Source organism: Oncorhynchus mykiss, unplaced genomic scaffold (genome assembly GCF_013265735.2).
Source record: "Oncorhynchus mykiss isolate Arlee unplaced genomic scaffold, USDA_OmykA_1.1 un_scaffold_250, whole genome shotgun sequence".
In the NCBI taxonomy this organism is placed as follows: Eukaryota; Metazoa; Chordata; class Actinopteri; order Salmoniformes; family Salmonidae; genus Oncorhynchus; species Oncorhynchus mykiss.
In genome coordinates this window covers 64786-91517 of record NW_023493709.1, presented here as the reverse complement: position 1 = coordinate 91517, position 26732 = coordinate 64786, and the positions used below count along the sequence as shown (strand labels likewise).

At 46.7% G+C, this 26732-nt stretch overlaps 1 protein-coding gene and 1 long non-coding RNA gene across 2 annotated transcripts; one reads left to right on the top strand and one right to left on the bottom strand.

The window, feature by feature from the left end:
• The first annotated feature begins 6878 nt into the window (after nt 1–6878).
• LOC110515239 (uncharacterized protein C7orf26) lies at nt 6879–25395 on the top strand. Its single transcript, XM_036973456.1, has 10 exons — nt 6879–6981; nt 7993–8059; nt 8265–8372; nt 8494–8608; nt 9807–9913; nt 15152–15320; nt 16999–17276; nt 19591–19816; nt 19899–19938; nt 25086–25395. Exons 2-10 carry the CDS (start codon nt 8000–8002, stop codon nt 25276–25278), a joined length of 1296 nt encoding a protein of 431 aa, XP_036829351.1. The 5' UTR covers nt 6879–6981; nt 7993–7999; the 3' UTR covers nt 25279–25395.
• On the bottom strand, nt 25358–25919 carry LOC118948723. Its single transcript, XR_005042201.1, has 2 exons — nt 25485–25919; nt 25358–25438 (listed from the first exon to the last, which is right to left on the bottom strand). It is a non-coding gene; the product is annotated as an uncharacterized LOC118948723 (long non-coding RNA).
• Between the last annotated feature and the right edge of the window lie 813 nt (nt 25920–26732).

Sequence of the window (26732 nt, the reverse complement as noted above, 5' to 3'; positions counted from 1 at the left end):
GCAAGAGGTGTCACTACAGTCCCTGGTTCAAATCCATTTTGATTGGGAGTCCCATAGGGCGGTGCACAATTGGCCCAGCGTTGCTGGGGTAGGCCGTCATTGTAAATAAGAATTTTTCTTACCTGACTTGCCTGGTTAAAAAATATATTTTAAACCTTTTTAAAGACATGCTTGGGAACAACTACTATGTATTATATAATCCTCTTTAGTCATACATGCTGAATCTATTAGCAGAATTACTGTCTTGGGTTAGCTATGAAATCACTATCTTGAAAGCGACTGTTTTTCTGGAAGCTGTGCTGTGCCATTTCCCCCTACATTTTCCCCCACGTGGGCCAGCACCCCTAGCAATTTGAGTTCTAGCCAATGAGCTTCAGCTCCTCGCCTTTTGCGAGGGGCTGCGCACATGAGGCGGAGCGAGACCAATGAAGTCGTGCACATATCTGCACATATGTGATGTTGTACTCAATTTTCAGCAAACCACTTTGGGCTCGTGGGCACTACTTTAAGAACTACTGGTAAGTATAGAAAAGTACCGGAGAATCTCTTTAACATTAAAGGGTCTTCTTCTTGTCTTATTTCCTTATTCCTCTCCTTGTTACATTTACATTTTAGTAATTTAGCAGACACTCTTATCCAGAGTGACTTACAGTTAATGCATTCATCTTAAGACCTTTTTATTTAACCCTTATTTTACCAGGTAAGTTGAGTGAGAACACATTCTCATTTACAGCAATGACCTGGGGAATAGTTACAGGGGAGAGGAGGGGGGATGAATGAGCCAATTGGAAGCCTGATGGTAGCTAGGTGGGACAACCACATATAAGAGTCATAGTAAGTCCATTTTTCTTCAATAAATAACTATCAGCAAAGTCAGAGCTGGTAAGGAGGAAGAAAGTCAAGTGCAAGTGTTAGTTCACGAAATACATATTATCTTTTATTGTTATTATATATTTTGGGGGTGTTAGTTCACAAAAGGCATATTATTTTTATTGTTATTATTAATTTGTTTAAACATTGGGGGGGTCTGGATGAGGAGGAGGTGCAAGGGGGATGCTGTGAGATTATTTAAGATATTCTTTGAAGCGGTTTCACATGTTTCCGGAAGATGGGCAAGGACTCTGCTGTCCTAGCTTCAGGGAAAGGGGTGGGAGGGCCTAGAGACCAGAGGTGGGCATAGCCTGAAGGTAGGGAGGGGGACTCTGCTGTCCTAGCTTCAGGGAAAGGGGTGGGAGGGCCTAGAGACCATAGGTGGGCATAGCCTGAAGGCAGGGAGGGGAGTTCCTCTTGCTGCTCTGTAGGCAGTACCATGGTTTTGTAGCGAGCTTCAACAGGAAGCCAGTGGAGGCACGGAGAAGTGGTGTGACATGCGAGAACTTGGGAAGGTTGAACATGGGAGAACTTGCCTCCATTCCTTGTTCATTTGCTTGTCTCCTCTCCTCATTCCTATCCTTGTCTTCTCCGTATCACTCTCCTTGTCTAATATTAAAGAAGGTATTGTTCGCCTGAGGAAGAATACCTTATGGTAAGCTGTAGAACACACTATCTACCAAGAAAGTTCTCATCTGTGTTATTCGTAGCCGTCAATTTACCACCACAGACCAATGCTGGCACAAAGACAGCACTCAAACAACTCTATAAGGCCATAAGCAAACAAGAAATTGCTCACCCAGAAGCGGTGCTCCTAGTGGCCGGGGACTTTAATGCAGGCAAACGTAAATCAGTTTAACCAAATTTTTACCAGCATGTCACATGTGCAACCAGAGGAAAAAAAACTCTAGACCACCTTTACATCACACACAGAGATGCATACAAAGCTTTCCCCCGCCCTCCATTTGGCAAAACATACCATAATTATATCCTCCTGATTCCTGCTTACAAGCAAAAACTAAAGAAGGAAGTACCAGTGACTGGTTCAATACGGAAGTAGTCAGATAACGCAGATGCTAAACTACAGGACTGTTTTGCAGCACAGACTGGAATATATTCCTGGATTCATTCAATGGCACTGAGGAGTATCCCACATCAGTCACCAGCTTAATCAATAAGTGCATCGATGACGTCGTCCCCACAGTGACCGTACGTACATTTCCCAACCAGAAGCTATGGATTACAGGTAACATCCACACGAGCTAAAGGCTAGAGCTGCCGCTTTCAAGGAGCGGGATACTAATCTGGATGCCTAAGAAAGAAATCCCGCTATGCCCTCAGACGAACCATCAAACAAGCAAAGCATCAATATGGACGACAAAGGGAAATCCAGACACGAGCTGTCCAGTGATGGGAGCCTACCAGATGAGCGAAATGCCTTTTATGCTCGCTTCGAGGCTAAAAACACTGAAGCATGCACAAGAGCACCAGCTGTTCTGGTTGACTATGTGATAACGCTCTCTGTAGCCGATGTGAGCAAGACCTTTAAACAGGTCAACATTTACAAGGCCGCAGGGCCAGATGGATTACCAGGACTGGTACTCAAAGCGTGCGCTGACCAACTGGCAAGTGTCTTCCCTGACATTTTCATCCTCTCCCTGACTGAGTCTCTAATACCTACATGTTTCAAGCAGACCACCATAGTCCCTGTGCCCAAGGAAGCGAAGGTAACCTGCCTAAATGATTACCGTCCCGTGGCACTTACGTCGGTAGCCACAAAGTGCTTTGAAAGGCTGGTCATGGCTCACATCAACAGTATCCTCCGGATACCCTAGACCCACCCCAATTCGCATACAGCCACAACAGATCCACAGATGACGCAATCTCAATCGCACTCCACACTGCCCCTCAGGGGTGTGTACTTAGTCCCCTTCTGTACTCCATGTTCACACACGACTGAGTGGCCGAACACGACTCCAACACCATCATTAAGTTTGCTGACGACACAACAGTGGTAGGCCTGATCACCGACAACGATGAGACAGCCTTTAGGGAGGAGGTCAGAGAACTGGCAATGTGGTGCCAGGACAACAACCTCTCCCTCAATGTGATCAAGACAAAGAAGCTGATCGTGGACTACAGGAAAAGGAGGGCCGAACAGGCCCCCATTAACATCGATGGAGATGTAGCGGAGCGGGTCGAGAGTTTCAAGTTCCTTGGTGTCCACATCACTAACAAACTATCGTGGTCCAAACACACCAAGAAAGTCGTGAAGGGGCACTACAAAACGTTTTCCCCCTCAGGAAACTGAAAAGATTTGGCATGGGTCCCCAAATCCTCAAAAACTTCAACAGCTGCACCATCGAGAGCAGCCGCCGCCTGGAATGGCAACTGCTCGGCATCTGACTGTAAGGCACTACAGAGGGTTGAGCGCACGGCCCAGTACATCACAGGGACCAAGTTTCCTGCAATCCAGGACCTATATAATAGGCGGTGTCAGAGGAAAATCCATAAAATTGTCAGAGACTCAAGTCATCAATGTCATAGACTGTTTTCTCTGCTACCGCACGACAAGAGGTACCGGAGCGCCAATTCTAGGACCAAAAGGCTCCTTAACAGCTTCTATCCCCAAGCCATAAGACTGCTGAACAATTAATCAAATGGCCACCGGACTATTGACATTGACCCCCCTCCATTTGTTTTGTACACCGCTGCTACTCTCTGTTTATTATTTATGCATAGTCACTTCACCCCTACCTACATGTACAAATTTCTCGACTAACCTGTCGCCCTGCACATCAACTTGGAACCAGTACCCCCTGTATATAACCTCCACACTGACAACGGTACTAGTAAACCCTGTACATTGCCTCCACACTGACTCGGTACCGGTACCCCCTGTATATAGCCTCCACATTGACTCTGTACCCCCTGTATATAGCCTCGACACTGACTCGGTACCGGTACCCCCTGTATATAGCCTCCACATTGACTAAGTACCGGTACCCCCTGTATATAGCCTCCACACTGACTCGATACCAGTACCCATGGTATATAGCCTCCACATTGACTTGATACAGGTACCCCCTGTATATAGCCTCCACATTGACTCTGTACCGGTACCCCTGTATATAGCCTCCACATTGACTCTGTACCGGTACCCCTGTATATAGCCTCCACATTGACTCTGTACCGGTACCCCTGTATATAGCCTCCACATTGACTCTGTACCGGTACCCCTGTATATATCCTCCACACTGACTCGGTACCAGTACCCCCTGTATATAGCCTCCACACTGACTCGGTACCAGTACCCCCTGTATATAGCCTCCACATTGACACTGTACCGGTACCCCCTGTATATAGCCTCCACATTGACTCGATACCGGTACCCCCTGTATATAGCCTCCACATTGACTCGATACCGGTACCCCCTGTATATAGCCTCCACATTGACTCGATACCGGTACCCCCTGTATATAGCCTCCACACGGACTCTGTACCTGTACACCCTGTATATAGCCTCCACACTGACTCGGTACCAGTACTCCCTGTATATAGCCTCCACACGGACTCGGTACCAGTACCCCCTGTATATAGCCTCCACATTGACTCTGTACCGGTACCCCCTGTATATAGCCTCCACACTGACTCTGTACCGGTACCCCCTGTATATAGCCTCCACATTGACTCTGTACCGGTACCCCCTGTATATAGCCTCCACATTGACTCGATACCGGTACACCCTGTATATAGCCTCCACACTGACTCGATACCGGTACCCCCTGTATATAGCCTCCACACTGACTCGATACCGGTACCCCCTGTATATAGCCTCCACACTGACTCGCTACCGGTACCCCCTGTATATAGCCTCCACATTGACTCTTTACCGGTACCCCTGTATATAGCCTCCACATTGACTCGATACCGGTACCCCCTGTATATAGCCTCCACACTGACTCGATACCGGTACCCCCTGTATATAGCCTCCACACTGACTCGATACCGGTACCCCCTGTATATAGCCTCCACACTGACTCGATACCGGTACCCCCTGTATATAGCCTCCACACTGACTCGGTACCAGTACCCCCTGTATATAGCCTCCATACTGACTCGATACCGGTACCCCCTGTATATAGCCTCCACACTGACTCTGTACTGGTACCCCCTGTATATAGCCTCCACACTGACTCGATACCGGTACCCCCTGTATATAGCCTCCACACTGACTCGGTACCAGTACCCCCTGTATATCGCCTCCATACTGACTCGATACCGGTACCCCCTGTATAAAGCCTCCATACTGACTCGGTACCAGTACCCCCTGTATATAGCCTCCACACTGACTCGATACCGGTACCCCCTGTATATAGCCTTCACACTGACTCGATACCGGTACCCCCTGTATATAGCCTCCACACTGACTCGGTACCAGTACCCCCTGTATATAGCCTCCACACTGACTCGATACCGGTACCTCCTGTATATAGCCTCCACACTGACTCGATACCGGTACCCCCTGTATATAGCCTCCACACTGACTCGATACCGGTACCCCCTGTATATAGCCTCCACACTGACTCGGTACCAGTACCCCCTGTATATAGCCTCCACACTGACTCGATACCGGTACCCCCTGTATATAGCCTCCATACTGACTCTGTACCAGTACCCCCTGTATATAGCCTCCACACTGACTCTGTACCAGTACCCCCTGTATAAAGCCTCCACACTGACTTGGTACCAGTACCCCCTGTATATAGCCTCCATACTGACTCGGTACCAGTACCCCTGTATATAGCCTCCATACTGACTCGGTACCAGTACCCCCTGTATATAGCCTCCATACTGACTCGATACCGGTACCCCCTGTATATAGCCTCCACACTGACTCGGTACCAGTACCCCCTGTATATAGCCTCCATACTGACTCGGTACCAGTACCCCCTGTATATAGCCTCCACACTGACTCGATACCAGTACCCCCTGTATATAGCCTCCACACTGACTCGGTACCAGTACCCCCTGTATATAGCCTCCATACTGACTCGGTACTAGTACCCCCTGTATATAGCCTCCATACTGACTCGGTACCAGTACCCCCTGTATATAGCCTCCACACTGACTCGATACCAGTACCCCCTGTATATAGCCTCCACACTGACTCTGTACCAGTACCCCCTGTATATAGCCTCCACACTGACTCGATACCAGTACCCCCTGTATATAGCCTCCACACTGACTCGGTACCAGTACCCCCTGTATATAGCCTCCACACTGACTCGATACCAGTACCCCCTGTATATAGCCTCCACACTGACTCGATACCAGTACCCCCTGTATATAGCCTCCACACTGACTCGATACCAGTACCCCCTGTATATATCCTCGTTATTGTTAGTTTATTGTGTTACTTTTTATTCTTTTTTACTTTAGTTTATTTGGTAGATATTTTCTTAACTCTTCTTGAACTGCACTGTTGGTTAAGGGCTTGTAAGTAAGCATTTCACGGTAAAGTCTACACTTGCTGTATTCGGCGCATGTGACAAATAAAGTTGAATTTGATTTATCTCCTTATTCCCCTCGTCTCCTCTCCTTATTCCTCTCAACTGAGAGATAATTCCAAGCAAACAATACTCTCACCTAGGAGAGGAGATGAACAGAGAGGTGGAGAGAAATGTTCTCAAACTATTTGTGTGTATTGTTGTGAATTTGTTAGATATTACACAACATCTGCTAAATATGTGTATGGACCAATACAATTTGAATTGATTTTAGATAAACCCATATATCCATTTGGTTAAGCAGCCAGCAGCCCATTAGTTTCCCCTCGTGGTAAAGTCAGTTAAATGGAGAACTATCTGTCATCATACTCAGTGTGTTTTCTGGTTCAGTACCAACTAACATAATCAAACGTTGAATGCTGATGAACCCCATCAGAACAGAACTAAACGTTGGATGCTGATAAACCCCATCAGAACAGAACCAAACGCGTTGTGACAGACGGGGCAGTTGTCCTCTGTTTGTACTTCATGGGTTTCCGTAGTTGAAAGTGTAAACAGTGGCGCATGCACCCTGTCGCTTTAAAATATCTTCTCTTTCAAGGTAAGAAAACGTTTATATATTAACTGCGTAACTCGTGTAGTTACACAAACTCGTTGTAATAGAGCAAACAACAGCAACCATAGCTAGTTAGTTTCTAGGATACAAACAAACCGACTATAACTCGCCTCTCCGTGGTTTGCTTGTTAAGCAGAGAGTATTGTAGTTTTGGGACACAACATGGGGAGTCTGTATATTGGTTGGGATGCCTTTTTGGCCGTTTTGGGATGGCAGTAATGACTAGTTGTTTAGCGTACCTCCGTTATTTGGTGGTATGAGCCTTACCAAACATCTTCACATTATTCAGCTTGAATAGCTGGTCCAAGTTGAATGGCGGCTTCCTGGGCATTAAGAAGGATCTGCATGTTCAACTTCTCCTGTACGGACAGATTCTGGTTCACTATACTGGATAGCTCCCCTGAGTGATGACTGGCAGATACACTAGCTAGCTAGATAGTTCCCCTGACTGATGGCTGGCAGATACACTAGCTAGTTCCCCTGAGTGATGGCTGGCAGATACACTAGCTAGCTAGATAGCTCCCCTGAGTGATGGCTGGCAGATAGCTCCCCTTAGTGATGGCTGGCAGATAGCTCCCCTTAGTGATGGCTGGCAGATAGCTCCCCTGAGTGATGGCTGGCAGATACACTAGCTAGCTAGCTAGCTAGCTCCCCTGAGTGATGGCTGGCAGATACACTAGCTAGCTAGCTAGCTAGCTCCCCTGAGTGATGGCTGGCAGATACACTAGCTAGCTAGATAGCTCCCCTGAGTGATGGCTGGCAGATACACTAGCTAGCTAGCTAGCTAGCTCCCCTGAGTGATGGCTGGCAGATACGCTAGCTAGCTAAGTGCAGCAAGTGAAGTTTTAAAACACTGTTCCATCGAGTTTATCAATGCTTTGCTATGTAAGATCATTCTATCTTGTTTAATGGAGCTGCTGTTGAGTGTGTTACTGTGTGTTCTGATGTTTCAGGGACCTGATGATGAGTGTGTTACTGTGTGTTCTAATGTTTCAGGGACCTGATGATGAGTGATATGCGTCAGTCGTTGCTACGTCGAGATGCGCTGAGCGCCGCTAAAGAGGTTCTGACCATGTCTGGATATTTATCAGTCTGCTAATGTGTTGTAATGATTCTGGGTTAGTTGGAGGAAGCCCAGTTAGTGGTTATTAATGTGTTGTAATGATTCTGGGTTAGTTGGAGGAAGCCCAGTTAGTGGTTATTAATGTGTTGTAATGATTGTAGGTTAGCTGCAGGAAGCCCCGTTAGTGGTTGTTAATGTGTTTCAGGTGCTGTACCATCTGGATATCTACCTGTCTGGCCAGGTTCAGAATAACCCCTCCCCCTCGGTGGACACGCCCACTCTGGAGCTAGTGGAGGAGTTTATCCTGCACAGGGTACCACACACACACACACACTCTCTCAATGTTGCCTCTTTAGGTTGCCTTTATGTCCTGTCTCCATGGTTTCACAAGTGTATGTGTGTGTGTGTGTGTGTGTGTGTGTGTGTGTGTGTAGAGGATGAGTGCCTTACAGGAGCTGCAGCTGTTGGAGATCATGTGCAGCTGTTTCCAGGAACAGAGTCGAGACGCTGTGAGACAACTCATCTTCTCTGCCCTGTTCACTCTACAAGGTGATCTTTAACCCTGACCCTAACTCATCTTCTCTGTTCACTCTACAAGGTGATCTTTAACCCTGACCCTAACTCATCTTATCTGTTCACTCTACAAGGTGATCTTTAACCCTGACCCTAACTCATCTTCTCTGTTCACTCTACAAGGTGATCTTTAACCCTGACCCTAACTCATCTTCTCTGTTCACTCTACAAGGTGATCTTTAACCCTAACCCTAACTCATCTTCTCTGTTCACTCTACAAGGTGATCTTTAACCCTGAGCCTAACTCATCTTCTCTGTTCACTCTACAAGGTGATCTTTAACCCTGACCCTAACTCCTCTGTTCACTCTACAAGGTGATCTTTAACCCTGACCCTAACTCATCTTCACTCATCTGTGCGTAATTTGTCCCATTTTAAATTTGATTTCCTTTTACATATTTTTTATACAGAATGTTTTCAGATCTTCAACCAAAACTTCATATTAGATCAAAGGAACTTGAGTGAACATATAACACAACAATGACATACTTATTTCATTTATTATATAAACAACTTTATGCAACACCCAGTGCCCCTGTGTGAAAAGTAGGTTGTGCAATCTTTAGCTGCAATGACTCCAACCAAACACTTCCTGTAGTTGTTGATCAGGCCACCTTTAGCTGCAATGACTCCAACCAAACACTTCCTGTAGTTGTTGATCAGGCCACCTTTAGCTGCAATGACTCCAACCAAACACTTCCTGTAGTTGTTGATCAGGCCACCTTTAGCTGCAATGACTCCAACCAAACACTTCCTGTAGTTGATCAGGCCACCTTTAGCTGCAATGACTCCAACCAAACACTTCCTGTAGTTGTTGATCAGGCCACCTTTAGCTGCAATGACTCCAACCAAACACTTCCTGTAGTTGTTGAGACCATCTCGTCCAGTTAACCCCAGCTTGTCAAAAAGCACCTGGATGATCATCAAGAGTTAAGGGCTGGTCAGTCAGCATTTCACTGTGAGGTCTACACCTGCTGGTTAAGGGCTGGTCAGTCAGCATTTTACTGTGAGGTCCACACCTGTTGGTTAAGGGCTGGTCAGTCAGCATTTTACTGTGAGGTCCACACCTGTTGGTTAAGGGCTGGTCAGTCAGCATTTCACTGTGTGTGTGTCTTCAGTGTGTTTGTGTTCAAGTTGTATTGAATCTGTGTTTTACTTTTCCTTCTGTCGCCAAGGTAACCAGGCTGACGAGAGTCGCATGGCGTTGCTAGGCAAGCTAGTCTCCATGGCGATCGCTGTGGGCAGGGTCCCCATCCTGGAGTGTGCTGCTACCTGGTTACAGGTTAGAACACAATAACACACACCTTCACTTACCGTGGACAGGACAGGTCTATGGAGTGATTTAGGTATAGGTTATCAATAACACACACCTTCACTTACCGTGGACAGGACAGGTCTATGGAGTGATTTAGGTATAGGTTATCAATAACACACACCTTCACTTACCGTGGACAGGACAGGTCTATGGAGTGATTTAGGTATAGGTTATCAATAACACACACCTTCACTTACCGTGGACAGGACAGGTCTATGGAGTGATTTAGGTATAGGTTATCAATAACACACACCTTCACTTACTGTGGACAGGACAGGTCTATGGAGTGATTTAGGTATAGGTTATCAATAACACACACCTTCACTTACCGTGGACAGGACAGGTCTATGGAGTGATTTAGGTATAGGTTATCAATAACACACACCTTCACTTACCGTGGACAGGACAGGTCTATGGAGTGATTTAGGTATAGGTTATCAATAACACACACCTTCACTTACCGTGGACAGGACAGGTCTATGGAGTGATTTAGGTATAGGTTATCAATAACACACACCTTCACTTACCGTGGACAGGACAGGTCTATGGAGTGATTTAGGTATAGGTTATCAATAACACACACCTTCACTTACCGTGGACAGGACAGGTCTATGGAGTGATTTAGGTATAGGTTATCAATAACACACACCTTCACTTACCGTGGACAGGACAGGTCTATGGAGTGATTTAGGTATAGGTTATCAATAACACACACCTTCACTTACTGTGGACAGGACAGGTCTATGGAGTGATTTAGGTATAGGTTATCAATAACACACACCTTCACTTACCGTGGACAGGACAGGTCTATGGAGTGATTTAGGTATAGGTTATCAATAACACACACCTTCACTTACCGTGGACAGGACAGGTCTATGGAGTGATTTAGGTATAGGTTATCAATAACAGAGTTTTGGCCTGGTGATAAATTAGATAATAGACCAATAAGAAAGAGCTTTCCCAACCTTTCTGCCAATAACAACTAGTTTTCTGTTTTCCCCTCCCACTCAGACCACTCCCAGACAGTCTGTTTTCCCCTCCCACTCAGACCACTCCCAGACAGTCAGTTTTCCCCTCCCACTCAGACCACTCCCAGACAGTCAGTTTTCCCCTCCCACTCAGACCACTCCCAGACAGTCAGTTTTCCCCTCCCCACTCACACCACTCCCAGACAGTCAGTTTTCCCCTCCCACTCAGACCACTCCCAGACAGTCTGTTTTCCCCTCCCACTCAGACCACTCCCAGACAGTCAGTTTTCCCCTCCCACTCAGACCACTCCCAGACAGTCTGTTTTCCCCTCCCACTCAGACCACTCCCAGACAGTCAGTTTTCCCCTCCCACTCAGACCACTCCCAGACAGTCTGTTTTCCCCTCCCACTCAGACCACTCCCAGACAGTCTGTTTTCCCCTCCCACTCAGACCACTCCCAGACATTCAGTTTTCCCCTCCCACTCAGACCACTCCCAGACAGTCAGTTTTCCCCTCCCACTCAGACCACTCCCAGACAGTCAGTTTTCCCCTCCCCCTCAGACCACTCCCAGACAGTCAGTTTTCCCCTCCCCCTCAGACCACTCCCAGACAGTCAGTTTTCCCCTCCCACTCAGACCACTCCCAGACAGTCTGTTTTCCCCTCCCACTCAGCCCACTCCCAGACAGTCAGTTTTCCCCTCCCACTCAGACCACTCCCAGACAGTCTGTTTTCCCCTCCCACTCAGACCACTCCCAGACAGTCTGTTTTCCCCTCCCACTCAGACCACTCCCAGACAGTCTGTTTTCCCCTCCCACTCAGACCACTCCCAGACAGTCTGTTTTCCCCTCCCACTCAGACCACTCCCAGACAGTCTGTTTTCCCCTCCCACTCAGACCACTCCCAGACAGTCAGTTTTCCCCTCCCCCTCAGACCACTCCCAGACAGTCAGTTTTCCCCTCCCACTCAGACCACTCCCAGACAGTCTGTTTTCCCCTCCCACTCCCAGACAGTCTGTTTTCCCCTCCCACTCAGACCACTCCCAGACAGTCTGTTTTCCCCTCCCACTCAGACCACTCCCAGACAGTCTGTTTCCCCCTCCCACTCAGACCACTCCCAGACAGTCTGTTTTCCCCTCCCACTCAGACCACTCCCAGACAGTCTGTTTTCCCCTCCCACTCAGACCACTCCCAGACAGTCAGTTTTCCCCTCCCACTCAGACCACTCCCAGACAGTCTGTTTTCCCCTCCCACTCAGACCACTCCCAGACAGTCAGTTTTCCCCTCCCACTCAGACCACTCCCAGACAGTCTGTTTTCCCCTCCCACTCCCAGACAGTCTGTTTTCCCCTCCCCCTCAGACCACTCCCAGACAGTCAGTTTTCCCCTCCCCCTCAGACCACTCCCAGACAGTCTGTTTTCCCCTCCCACTCAGACCACTCCCAGACAGTCTGTTTTCCCCTCCCACTCAGACCACTCCCAGACAGTCAGTTTTCCCCTCCCCCTCAGACCACTCCCAGACAGTCTGTTTTCCCCTCCCACTCAGACCACTCCCAGACAGTCTGTTTCCCCCTCCCACTCAGACCACTCCCAGACAGTCTGTTTTCCCCTCCCACTCAGACCACTCCCAGACAGTCTGTTTTCCCCTCCCACTCCCAGACAGTCTGTTTTCCCCTCCCACTCAGACCACTCCCAGACAGTCTGTTTTCCCCTCCCACTCAGACCACTCCCAGACAGTCTGTTTCCCCCTCCCACTCAGACCACTCCCAGACAGTCTGTTTTCCCCTCCCACTCAGACCACTCCCAGACAGTCTGTTTTCCCCTCCCACTCAGACCACTCCCAGACAGTCTGTTTTCCCCTCCCACTCAGACCACTCCCAGACAGTCTGTTTTCCCCTCCCACTCAGACCACTCCCAGACAGTCTGTTTTCCCCTCCCACTCAGACCACTCCCAGACAGTCTGTTTTCCCCTCCCACTCAGACCACTCCCAGACAGTCTGTTTTCCCCTCCCACTCAGACCACTCCCAGACAGTCTGTTTTCCCCTCCCACTCAGACCACTCCCAGACAGTCTGTTTTCCCCTCCCACTCAGACCACTCCCAGACAGTCTGTTTTCCCCTCCCACTCAGACCACTCCCAGACAGTCTGTTTTCCCCTCCCACTCAGACCACTCCCAGACAGTCTGTTTCCCCTCCCACTCAGACCACTCCCAGACAGTCTGTTTTCCCCTCCCACTCAGACCACTCCCAGACAGTCTGTTTTCCCCTCCCACTCAGACCACTCCCAGACAGTCTGTTTCCCCTCCCACTCAGACCACTCCCAGACAGTCTGTTTTCCCCTCCCACTCAGACCACTCCCAGACAGTCTGTTTTCCCCTCCCACTCAGACCACTCCCAGACAGTCTGTTTTCCCCTCCCACTCAGACCACTCCCAGACAGTCTGTTTCCCCTCCCACTCAGACCACTCCCAGACAGTCTGTTTTCCCCTCCCACTCAGACCACTCCCAGACAGTCTGTTTTCCCCTCCCACTCAGACCACTCCCAGACAGTCTGTTTCCCCTCCCACTCAGACCACTCCCAGACAGTCTGTTTTCCCCTCCCACTCAGACCACTCCCAGACAGTCTGTTTTCCCCTCCCACTCAGACCACTCCCAGACAGTCTGTTTTCCCCTCCCACTCAGACCACTCCCAGACAGTCTGTTTTCCCCTCCCACTCAGACCACTCCCAGACAGTCTGTTTTCCCCTCCCACTCAGACCACTCCCAGACAGTCTGTTTTCCCCTCCCACTCAGACCACTCCCAGACAGTCTGTTTTCCCCTCCCACTCAGACCACTCCCAGACAGTCTGTTTTCCCCTCCCACTCAGACCACTCCCAGACAGTCTGTTTTCCCCTCCCACTCAGACCACTCCCAGACAGTCTGTTTTCCCCTCCCACTCAGACCACTCCCAGACAGTCTGTTTTCCCCTCCCACTCAGACCACTCCCAGACAGTCAGTTTCCCCCTCCCACTCAGACCACTCCCAGACAGTCTGTTTTCCCCTCCCACTCAGACCACTCCCAGACAGTCTGTTTTCCCCTCCCACTCAGACCACTCCCAGACATTCGTAGCTAAATTCTTTCTTGAGAAGTTGCTCTTTGCTAAGAAGCTATTTTTATTTATTTTTGACCATTTTAATGTAAAACAATCACAGTGAGGTACTGAGGTACTGAATTGTTAACCAGAAATTAATTGATATTGTGTGTGTGTTCGTGTGTTCCAGCGGTCCCATCCTGTCTACTGTAGAAGTGTTAAAGGAATTTGTTTCCTATATGTTTATTAACCAATTCAATTAGAACACTCTGCCCATTCCTAAGAATTTGGCCAGTCTCAAAATCAATCAATAGCATTTATTCTCGAGAGTACTGATCATGGTACAATTTACAACCAGTTATAAACTAAATATGACGTCATAGGTTTTAAACTGTCCTTCCTCCACTCCGATACAATGGCTGTATAGTTCACAAGCCTTCCCACATTGTCCACCACCTGTTAAATAATCTACTGCTAGCCCAAGGTCTCTCCTCTCCCTGTGTAGAGACAGGATATCCTGTAAGGAACACAGCATTCCAGCCAGTCTGACGATAGCTCCGTTAGTTTCTAACAAGGAACAGACAGTCCTTCTAATTCTGGACGAAAACTACACACATTACATTCAGTATTATGATTATAATAAGATTCATACATCCATACAGTAACATAGTAGTATTCTGTTTAGTCATAGTTCTGATGGAAATGCATACATAATTTGGTCATTATTCATAAAAATCCCTTAGCCAAAGTGTGTGTGTGTTCCAGCGGTCCCATCCTGTCTACTGTAGAAGACTAGCCAGAGTGTGTGTGTGTTCCAGTGGTCCCATCCTGTCTACTATAGAAGACTAGCCAGAGTGTGTGTGTGTGTGTGTGTTCCAGTGGTCCCATCCTGTCTACTGTAGAAGACTAGCCAGAGTGTGTTTGTGTGTTTCAGTGGTCCCATCCTGTCTACTATAGAAGACTAGCCAGAGTGTGTGTGTGTGTGTTCCAGTGGTCCCATCCTGTCTACTGTAGAAGACTAGCCAGAGTGTGTGTGTGTTCGTGTGTTCCAGCGGTCCCATCCTGTCTACTGTAGAAGACTAGCCAGAGTGTGTGTGTGTGTGTTCCAGTGGTCCCATCCTGTCTACTGTAGAAGACTAGCCAGAGTGTGTGTGTGTTCGTGTGTTCCAGCGGTCCCATCCTGTCTACTGTAGAAGACTAGCCAGAGTGTTGGTGGATGACTATTGTTCCCTACTTCCTGGTTCCATGGTTCCAACCCTCAACAACCTCAGCTGTTCCTGTCCTCCATTCTGCTGCCAGTTCATCACTGCTGTTACCACCCTGTATGACCTCTCTACAGGTACACACACTGTTGTTACCACCCTGTATGACCTCTCTACGCACCGTTAGGAAAATGTGGTGCCAGACATTTGACCGTTCTAATTGAACAGACTCATATGCATTGGGTGCGTAACCTGATTAGTAACGCTGTGCGTCCTGACTGGAATCCCACTTTAAAGATGTTAGAAGAACTGGCCACACGTACTGTTCCTCAGCCAACAAGATGAGTAACAAACAGCTAAATCACTACCCTGTCAATCTACTAACAGCCAACAAGATGAGTAACGAACAGCTAAATCACTACCCTGTCAATCTACTATCAGCCAACAAGATGAGTAACAAACAGCTAAATCACTAGCCAACAAGATGAGTAACGAACAGCTAAATCACTACCCTGTCAATCTACTATCAGCCAACAAGATGAGTAACGAACAGCTAAATCACTACCCTGTCAATCTACTATCAGCCAACAAGATGAGTAACAAACAGCTAAATCACTAGCCAACAAGATGAGTAACGAACAGCTAAATCACTACCCTGTCAATCTACTATCAGCCAACAAGATGAGTAACGAACAGCTAAATCACTAGCCTGTCAATCTACTATCAGCCAACAAGATGAGTAACAAACAGCTAAATCACTAGCCAACAAGATGAGTAACGAACAGCTAAATCACTACCCTGTCAATCTACTATCAGCCAACAAGATGAGTAACGAACAGCTAAATCACTAGCCTGTCAATCTACTATCAGCCAACAAGATGAGTAACGAACAGCTAAATCACTAGCCAACAAGATGAGTAACGAACAGCTAAATCACTACCCTGTCAATCTACTATCAGCCAACAAGATGAGTAACGAAAAGCTACATCACTAGCCTGTCAATATACTATCAGCCAACAAGATGAGTAACAAACAGCTAAATAACTACCCTGTCAATCTACTATCAGCCAACAAGATGAGTAACGAACAGCTACATCACTAGCCAACAAGATGAGTAACGAACAGCTAAATCACTACCCTGTCAATCTACTATCAGCCAACAAGATGAGTAACGAACAGCTAAATCACTAGCCTGTCAATCTACTATCAGCCAACAAGATGAGTAACGAAAAGCTACATCACTAGCCAACAAGATGAGTAACGAAAACCCTGTACAGCTGTTACTAGGCTGTGTCATGTCAACATCTCTAAATATATCTTGGTGTGTGTTTGGTGTGTATAGAGGAGTTGACTCCCCCTGTACAGCTGTTACTAGGCTGTGTCATGTCAACATCTCTAAATACCTCTTGGTGTGTATAGAGGAGTTGACTCCCCCTGTACAGCTGTTACTAGGCTATGTCATGTCAACATCTCTAAATACCTCTTGGTGTGTATAGAGGAGTTGACTCCCCCTGTACAGCTGTTACTAGGCTATGTCATGTCAACATCTCTAAATACCTCTTGGTGTGTATAGAGGAGTTGACTCCCCCTGTACAGCTGTTACTAGGCTATGTCATGTCAACATCTCTAAATACCTCTTGGTGTGTATAGAGGAGTTGACTCCCCCTGTACAGCTGTTACTAGGCTGTGTCATGTCAACATCTCTAAATACCTCTTGGTGTGTATAGAGGAGTTGACTCCCCCTGTACAGCTGTTACTAGGCTATGTCATGTCAACATCTCTAAATACCTCTTGGTGTGTTTTCGGTGTGTATAGAAGAGTTGACTCCCCCTGTACAGCTGCTACAGATGGTGGTGTCCTGGATCCAAGACCAGCCTCGATTGGTCCTCATCACTCTGCTGAACACACCCCCCTCCTCCAGCCAGCCAATCGGCTCCCTGGACCTCACACCGCTGGCTGGGCTGGTGCGCTGGTGTGTCAAAGCCCCATTGGCTTACAGAAGAGACGGGAAGCAGGACTTGGCCAATGGGACGACAGAGACTGAGCTGGAGGCAGGGCCTCTCTTCTCTGAGCTACATCTCAGTGTCCTGCAGGTTTGTCCATTATCAATGTCCATTATCAATGTCCAGTCTCAATGTCCAGTATCAATGTACAGTCTCAAACCTGACTTTTGGGACATTTGTGTAACTGAGGTCGTCAGGACGTACATGAGGGTCGGGTTTGGATTACAAACCTTCATACAGTGAGACAGACCATCAGAGCAGCAGAACCTCCAGACAGTGAGACAGACCTGTCCATTACTCAGCACCTCAGACTTGTTTACATGCGACAACTCTTTGCCAATATTATGAGAGAACACTTGGCCCTAATGGAGTGGCTACTTTCTGTATTTGATAGAGATCACTCCAGTCTGCCACTAACCAGGTTTCCATCCAATCTTACTGTATTTGATAGAGATCACTACAGTCTGCCACTAACCAGGTTTCCATCCAATCTTACTGTATTTGATAGAGATCACTACAGTCTGCCACTAACCAGGTTTCCATCCAATCTTACTGTATTTGATAGAGATCACTACAGTCTGCCACTAACCAGGTTTCCATCCAATCTTACTGTATTTGATAGAGATCACTACAGTCTGCCACTAACCAGGTTTCCATCCAATCTTACTGTATTTGATAGAGATCACTACAGTCTGCCACTAACCAGGTTTCCATCCAATCTTACTGTATTTGACAGAGATCACTACAGTCTGCAACTAACCAGGTTTCCATCCAATCTTACTGTATTTGATAGAGATCACTACAGTCTGCCACTAACCAGGTTTCCATCCAATCTTACTGTATTTGACAGAGATCACTACAGTCTGCCACTAACCAGGTTTCCATCCAATCTTACTGTATTTGATAGAGATCACTCCAGTCTGTGTCAATTTGAAGGAATCACATCTCTGTTTTTATGTGGATTTTAGAATATTGGCACGAAAATCTGTCTCCAACTGGATGGAAGCTTAGCTACTGTTTTGGGCCAAATCTGTCTCCAACTAGATGGAAGCTTAGCTACTGTTTTGGGCCAAATCTGTCTCCAACTAGATGGAAGCTTAGCTACTGTTTTGGGCCAATGAGAATTAAGATGATGTGCACTTGCATCCCACTTGTCAAGATTCCAGAATTCTAAACCCATTGGCGAGTGTGTCCCGCTGCCAGCTGTTTATTTTCTTTTAAACAATTTAAATGTAACCTTTATTTCACTAGGCAATGTTATTTACAATGACAGCCCACACCGGCCAAACCTGGACCACTTGTATGCCGCCCTATGGGACTCCCAATCACGGTCGGTTGTGATACAGCCTGGATTCAAACCAAGGTGTCTGTAGTGACGCCTCTAGCACTGGGATGCAGTGCCTTAGACCCCTGCGCCACTCAAGAGCCCAGTAATATGATTCCCTTTGAAACACTGCCAGACAGATGCACACTGGTAATCGATTGAGAGAAAGATGTAAAAACCAAACGTCACCACTTGCCAGTGACTTGATAAGCTGATTTAGCTAACGTGACCTGCTCATGGTGCCTGCTATTTACTAGCTTCATTGACAAGCAGAGATGGAACTTAGCGAACTAGTGATTTGGGGTTCTGATATATGGCTTGTAGCAGCTTTATTTAGGATCGTTTGACAGCTGGCTGATGAAGAACTTGTAGACATGTTCTCAGAAATCAGTCCTGAGCGCAGCCAGCAGCAACGGACTACATACTGTCTACTGATTCTTTCATGCACATGTTTTTATTTAACAAATACTGTATTAAACACCTTAGCTGCTTGACGTAAGCACTGGCAGAAACGTCAACATGAGTTACAGGTTAACAACAACAACTGCCAATAAAGCAAACATAAAGCACCCCCGTGGAACCGCACTCCTGTGGTACCGCACCCCTGTGGACCCGCACCCCCGTGGAACTGCACTGGCAGAAACGTCAACATGAGTTACAGGTTAACAACAATAACTGCCAATAAAGCAAACATAAAGCACCCCCGTGGAACCGCACTCCTGTGGTACCGCACCCCTGTGGACCCGCACCCCCGTGGAACTGCACTGGCAGAAACGTCAACATGAGTTACAGGATAACAACAATAACTGCCAATAAAGCAAACATAAAGCACCCCTGTGGACCCGCACCCCTGTGGAACCGCACCCCTGTGGAACCGCACCCCTGTGGAACCGCACCCCCGTGGTACCGCACCCCCGTGGTACCGCACCCCCGTGGAACCGCACCCCCGTGGAACCGCACCCCCGTGGTACCGCACCCCCGTGTTTAGAGGTCATCGACTCTTCCTCCCGGGAGTCCTGGGTCAGGGCCAGGTCATGTTTAGAGGTCAGAGGTGATGAACTCAACACTTATCTGTTCCAGGTGTTGCTGCTTCTCCCGGGCGTTCTGAGAGAGAAGGGGCTTCTGGGTCGTCTGGCGTTGCTGCAGCCCGACCAGCTGACTTCTCTGATCTCTGACCTCTCTGATCTTCTGGAGGAGCTGAACCCTCTCCACTCCGATACACAAACACACATCCAGCTCACTCTGGATAGGCTGGCCCAGGCCCTGCAGGTGTCCATGGCAGCAGGGGCGCTGCTCTGCTCTAGAGGTAGGGATGTCATATCCTGTGTCTTCTACAGTTGTGATGTCCTGTGTCTTCTACAGTCTTATCCTGTGTATTCTCTCCACAGAGGACCTGAGAGCTCTCTGTTCCCGCCTCCCACACAACAAGTAAGAACCAGTCACAGTGTACCCCTAGCCCTCCCCACAACCAATCACAATGTACCCCTAGCCCTCCCCACAACCAGTCACAATGCACCCCTAAACCTTCCCCACAACCAGTCACAATGCGCCCCTAAACCTTCCCCACAACCAGTCACAATGTTCCCCTAGCCCTCCGCCACAACCAATCACAATGCAACCCTCCTCCTGTCAATATCTGTTCTTACCCTCCCCCTGCTCAGACCTGTTCTGTCCTGTTTCCAGCCTAAGAGGTGTGTGTGTGTGTGATCTTCCCAAGTAGTGCATGATGTCATAGATCCTCATAGTTCCAGAATGTTATGATAATGGCAGCCATTTTGGCGAAGGAGAAATCCAAACCAGTTTAATACCCTCAATGCACATTCTACATTCGAACGTTCCAAGCCCTCTTCATATCGGGGGAGTCGTTTCCTGTGCGTTGTCAGGCATTGCCAACAGGGAGAATATCTCGTTAAATATGGTTTAAATTAGTTAAAATTAGTAAATTACATTGAGGATTTAGAAGCTACAGCAATGCGCTTGTGAGAAAAATTTAAGAAAATTTGAAAACGAGTGTTTCAACATAGTAAAACCACTACATAGCTGATGCTAGCTAGCCTCTTACATAGACTTGACTGGTTAGCTAGCTAGAATCAGAGCCATCAGGATAATATCATAGACAGACTGGATCTAATGTTGTTTTACAGAGAAATAGGTCTATGTACTTGTCATGTTAGTTGCATCTAACATTAGTTTACAAAAGGATTGTTTGCTAAGGTGTAATCTAGGGCTCCCGAGTGGCGCAGCAGTCTAAGGCACTGCATCTCAGTGCTTGAGGCGTCACTACAGACACCCTGGTTCGATTCCAGGCTGTACATTTGTTTTATTGGTCACATACACGTGGTTAGCAGATGTTATTGTGAGTGTAGCGAAATTCTTGTGTTTCTAGTAACGACAGTGCAGTAATATCTAACAAGTAATATCTAACAATTCCACAACATCTCCCTAATACACACAAATCTAAGGAAAGGAATAAGAATGTATAAATATATGGATGAGCAATGTCAGAGCGGGATAGGCTAAGATGCAAAAGATAGTAAAGAATAGAGTTGAAGTCGGAAGTTTACATACTTAGGTTAGAGTCATTAAAACTAGTTTTTCTACACATTTTCTACACATTTCTACACATTTCTTGTGAACAAACTATAGTTTTGGCAAGTTGGTTAGGACATCTACTTTGTGCATGGCACAAATAATTTTTCCAACAATTGTTTACAGAGATTATTTCACTTATAATTCACTGTATCACAATTCCAGTGGGTCAGAAGTTTACATACACTAAGTTGACTGTACCTTTAAACAGCTTGGAAAATTCCAGAAAATTATGTCATGGCTTTAGAAGCTTCTGATAGGCTAATTGACATTTGAGTCAATTGGAGGTGTACCTGTGGATCTATTTCAAGGCCTACCTTCAAACTCAGTGCCTCTTTGCTTGACATCATGGAAAAATCAAAATAAATCAGTCAAGACCTCAGAAAACAATTGTAGACCTCCACAAGTTTGGTTTATCCTTGGGAGCAATTTCCAAATGCCTGAAGGTACCACGTTCATCTGTCCAAACAATAGTACGCAAGTATAAACACCATGGGACCATGCAGCCGTCATACCGCTCAGGAAGGAGACGCATTTTGTCTCATAGATGAACGTATTTTTGTGCGAACAATGCAAATCAATCCCAGAACAGCAGCAAAGTACCTTCTGAAGATGCTGGAGGAAACGGGTACAAAAGTATCTATATCCACAGTAAAACGAGTCCTATATCAACATAACCTGAATGGCCGCTCAGCAAGAAAGGACACTGCTCCAAAACCGCCATAAAAACTACAGATTACGGTTTGCAACTGTACATGGGGACAAAGATTGTACTTTTTTGAGAAATGTCCTCTGGTCTGATGAAACAAAAATATAACTGTTTGGGTATAATGAACATCGTTATGTTTGGAGGAAAAAGGGGGAGGCTTGCAAGCCGAAGAACACCATCCCAACCGTGAGGTACGGGGGTGGCAGCATCATGTTGTTTGGGTGCTTTGCTGCAGGAGGGACTGGTGCACTTCACAAATAGATGGCATCATGAGGAAGTAAATTTTGTGGATATATTAAAGCAACATCTCAAGACATCAAACAGGAAGTTAAAGCTTGGTTGCAAATTTTGTGGCAAAATAGCTTAAGGACAACAAGTCAAGGTATTGGCGTGGCCATCACAAAGCCCTGATCTCAATGGGAATGTGATGAAAGAAATAAAAGCTGAAATTAATCATTCTCTCTACTATTATTCTGACATTTCACATTCTTAAAATAAAGTGGTGATCCTAACTGACCTAAGACAGGGCATTTCTACTAGGATTAAATGTCAGGAATTGTGAAAAACAGAGTTTAAATGTATTTGGCAAAGGTGTATGTAAACTTCTGACTTCAACTGTACATATGAGATGAGTAATGCAAGATATGTGAACATTGTTAAAGTGGTATTATTAAAGTGATTCGTGTTCCATTTTATTAAAGTGGCCAATGACTTCAAGCCTGTATATAGCCTCTCTGTGCTAGTGATGGCTGTTTAACAGTCTAATGACCTTGAGATAGAAGCTGTTTTTCAGTCTCTCGGTCCCAGCTTTGATGCACCTGTACTGACCTCGCCTTCTGGATGATAGCTGGGAGTACAGGCAGTGGCTCGGGTGTTTTTTTTGTCCTTGATGATCGGGATGCGTTGTGCAAACCGCACCACCCACTTGAGAGCCCTGCAGTTGTGGGCGGTGCAATTGCTGTACCAGGCGGTGATACAGCCCGACAGGATGCTCTCAATGGTGCATCTGTAAAAGTTTGTGAGGGTTTTAGGTGACAAGCCACATTTCTTCAGCCTCCTTAGGTTGAAGAGGCGCTGTTGCGCCTTCTTCACCACACTGTCTGTGTGGGTGGAGCATTTCAATTTGTCAGTGATATGTACTCAGAGGAACTTAACTTTGCACCCTCTTCATTGCTGTCCTGTCGATGTGGATAAGGGGTGCTCCCTCTGCTGTTTCCTTAAGTCCAGGATCATCTCCTTTGTTTTGTTGATGTTGAGGGAGAGGTTATTTTCCTGACACCACACTCCGAAGCCCTCACCTACTCCCTGTAGATTGTCTTGTCGTTGTTGGTAGTCATGTCTACTACTGTTGTGCCATCTGCAAACTTGATGATTGAGTTGGAGGCGTTCATGGCCACGCAGTGAACAGGGAGTACAGGTGAGGGCTCAGAACACATCCTTGTGGGGCCCCAGTGTTGAGGATTAGTGAAGTGGAGATGTTGTTACCTACCTTCACCACCTGGGGGTGGCCCGTCAGGAAGTCCAGGACCCAATTGCACAGGGCGGGGTTGAAACCCAGGGCCTCAAGCTTAATGATGAGCTTGGAAGGTACTATGGTGTTGAATGCTGAGCTGTAGCCGATGAACAGCATTCTTACATAGGTATTCCTCTTGTCCAGGTGGGATAAGGCAGTATGCAGTGTGATGGCTATTGCGTCGTCTGTAGACCGAATGGGGCAGTAAGCAAATTGAAATGAGTTTAGCCGTAGCAACTAATGACAATAAACAATAGTAAATGAGACATCAGCTGATGTCACAAAGTACAGAAACCCAGCCTAAAACCCCAAGCAGCAAGCATTGCAGGTGTAGAAGCACGGTGGCTGGGAAAAACTCCCTAGAAAGGACAGAACCTAGGAAGAAACCTAGAGAGGAACCAGGCTATGAGGGGTGGGCCAGTCCTCTTCTGGCTGTGCCGGGTGGAGATTATAACAGAACAACCTACTACCCTGAGACAAGGCTGTGTATAGCCCCCACACCACTAGAGGGATATCTACCACCCTACTACCCTGAGACCAGGCTGAGTATAGCCCCCACACCACTAGAGGGATATCTACCACCCTACTACCCTGAGACAAGGCTGAGTATAGCCTTGTCTCTAAGAATATGTACATAAAAATATATGAATGAGCGATGGCCGAACGGCTTAGGCAAGATGCAGTAGATGGTATAGAGTACAGTATATACAGTGGGGCAAAAAAGTATTTAGTCAGCCACCAATTGTGCAAGTTCTCCCACTTAAAAAGACGAGAGAGGCCTGTAATTTTCATCATAGGTACACTTCAACTATGACAGACAAAATGAGGAAAAAAATCCAGAAAATCACATTGTAGGATTTTTAATGATTTTATTTACAAATTATGGTGGAAAATAAATGTCTTCCATTTTCTCACTCTGGCCTTGTTGGCCTTACTAATTCTATGAATGGAATTTAGCCTTTTCAATACATTTCATCCATATTTAGCGACATCTCCCTCCCTAAGTTAGGGTTAGGGTGGGGGGTAGGGTTAGGGTGGGGGGTAGGGTTAGCGACATCTCCTCCCTCCCTAAGTTAGGGTTAGGGTGGGGGGTAGGGTTAGGGTTAGGGTGGGGGGTAGGGTTAGCGACATCTCCTCCCTCCCTAAGTTAGGGTTAGGGAGGGGGGTAGGGTTAGCGACATCTCCTCCCTCCCTAAGTTAGGGTTAGGGTGGGGGGTAGGGTTAGCGACATCTCCTCCCTCCCTAAGTTAGGGTTAGGGTGGGGGGTAGGGTTAGGGTTAGGGTGGGGGGTAGGGTTAGCGACATCTCCCTCCCTAAGTTAGGGTTAGGGTGGGGGGTAGGGTTAGCGACATCTCCTCCCTCCCTAAGTTAGGGTTAGGGTGGGGGGTAGGGTTAGCGACATCTCCCTCCCTAAGTTAGGGTTAGGGAGGGGGGTAGGGTTAGCGACATCTCCTCCCTCCCTAAGTTAGGGTTAGGGTGGGGGGTAGGGTTAGCGACATCTCCCTCCCTAAGTTAGGGTTAGGGAGGGGGGTAGGGTTAGCGACATCTCCTCCCTCCCTAAGTTAGCGAAACATTGCGACAGGACGGAATTCAAACCGAAGTCAAGCGGTAATGAAACCACGCTATGAAGAAGAATGGAAGGTGCTTAGAATGCATTGACGGAACTGGAATGAATAGCAGTAGAGGCTATAGGTGATGCATTCCCTGCTGTTACAGATGCAGGACAAAGTGTGTTGTAATTCCTAATTCTATGGTGTCTCTCAGTTTGCTCCAGCTGGTGATGTCTGGTCCAGTGCAGCAGAGTGGATTCTACCCCCACATCCACACCCCTCCTCTGGGGTACAGCCCCCGGCCCAGCCCCTTAGGACCTCACCCCTCCTCTCACTCTCCCCATCCCTCCTTCCCTTCTCAACCTTTCCTTCCAAGCATGGCCTTTCCCTTCCGCCCCAGCCACTAAAGAGATGTGTGGACACATGGAAGACAACAACATTGGTGTATACTGAGTATTTGGACTGTTTGTCAAATCAATCTGTTTTACCATGTTTCATTAATAAATTGTACACCCTTTCACCCATGTTTTGTATAATAAATTGACCACAGCCTGTATGTCCTCCCACCTATCTGTTCATTAATAAATTGACCACAGCCTCTATGTCCTCCCACCTATCTGTTCATTAATAAATTGACCACAGCCTGTACGCCCTCCCACCTATCTGTTAATTAATAAATTGACCACAGCCTGTACGCCCTCCCACCTATCTGTTCATTAATAAATTGACCACAGCCTGTACGCCCTCCCACCTATCTGTTCATTAATAAATTGACCACAGCCTGTATGTCCTCCCACCTATCTGTTCATTAATAAATTGACCACAGCCTGTACGCCCTCCCACCTATCTGTTCATTAATAAATTGACCACAGCCTGTACGCCCTCCCACCTATATTTCATGAATTGTATATATTTATTTAACCTTTATTTTGACAGGGAAGACATATTGAGACGTATGTCTCTTTTCCAAATGCGCCCTGTATAGTACAATATAAATATACACATTAAATACTACATATATAATTTAAAGTATTGATGGGGAATTATTTGTGGGTGAATGTAACTGTTTTTTCTGTGTGATGTGACATTTTATTTGTGCTTACCGTGACTGTGTTTTGGACACACCTTCTCATTCAGGGTTTTTCTTAATTTTTTATTTCACCTTTATTTAACCAGGGAGGCCAGTTGAGAACCATTTCTCATTTACAACTGGGACCTGGCCAAGATAAAGCAAAGCAGTGCAACACAAACAACACAGAGTAACACATGGGTTAAACAAACGTACAGTCAATAACACAATAGAAAATCTATATACAGTGTGTGTAAATGTAGTGTGTAAATGTAAGATTAGGGAGGTAAGGCAATAAATAGGCAATAGCGTTGAAATAATTACAATTTAGCATTAACACTGGAGTGGTAGTTTTGCAGAAGATGAATGTGCAAGTAGAGATACTGGGGTGCAAAGGAGCAAAAAAATAACAATATGGGGATGAGGTAGTTTGGTGGGCTATTTACAGATGGGCTATTTACAGGTGCAATGATCAGTAAGCTGCTCTGACAGCTGATGCTTAAAGTTAGTGAGGGCGATGTAAGTCTCCAGCTTCAGTGATTTTTGCAATTCGTTCCAGTCATTGGCAGCAGAGAACTGGAAGGAAAGGCGGCCAAAGGAGGAGTTGGCTTTGGGGATTTTCTGCATTGTAGAATAATAGTGAAGACATCAAAACTAGGAAATAACTCATATGCAATCATGTAGTAACCAAAAAAGTGTTGAACAGATCAAAATATATTTTATATTTGAGATTCATCAAAGTAGCCACCCTTTGCCTTGAAGACAGCTGTGCACACTTGGCATTCTCTCAAC

Excerpts from the sequence above, each read along its gene's own strand:
- LOC110515239 (XM_036973456.1), top strand. The coding sequence starts at position 8,000 with ATGATGAGTGATATGCGTCAGTCGTTGCTACGTCGAGATGCGCTGAGC. Across the intron at positions 8,609-9,806 it reads TGCCCTGTTCACTCTACAAG|GTAACCAGGCTGACGAGAGT; the intron begins GTGATCTTTAAC and ends TCTGTCGCCAAG. Across the intron at positions 19,939-25,085 it reads TCCCGCCTCCCACACAACAA|TTTGCTCCAGCTGGTGATGT; the intron begins GTAAGAACCAGT and ends GGTGTCTCTCAG.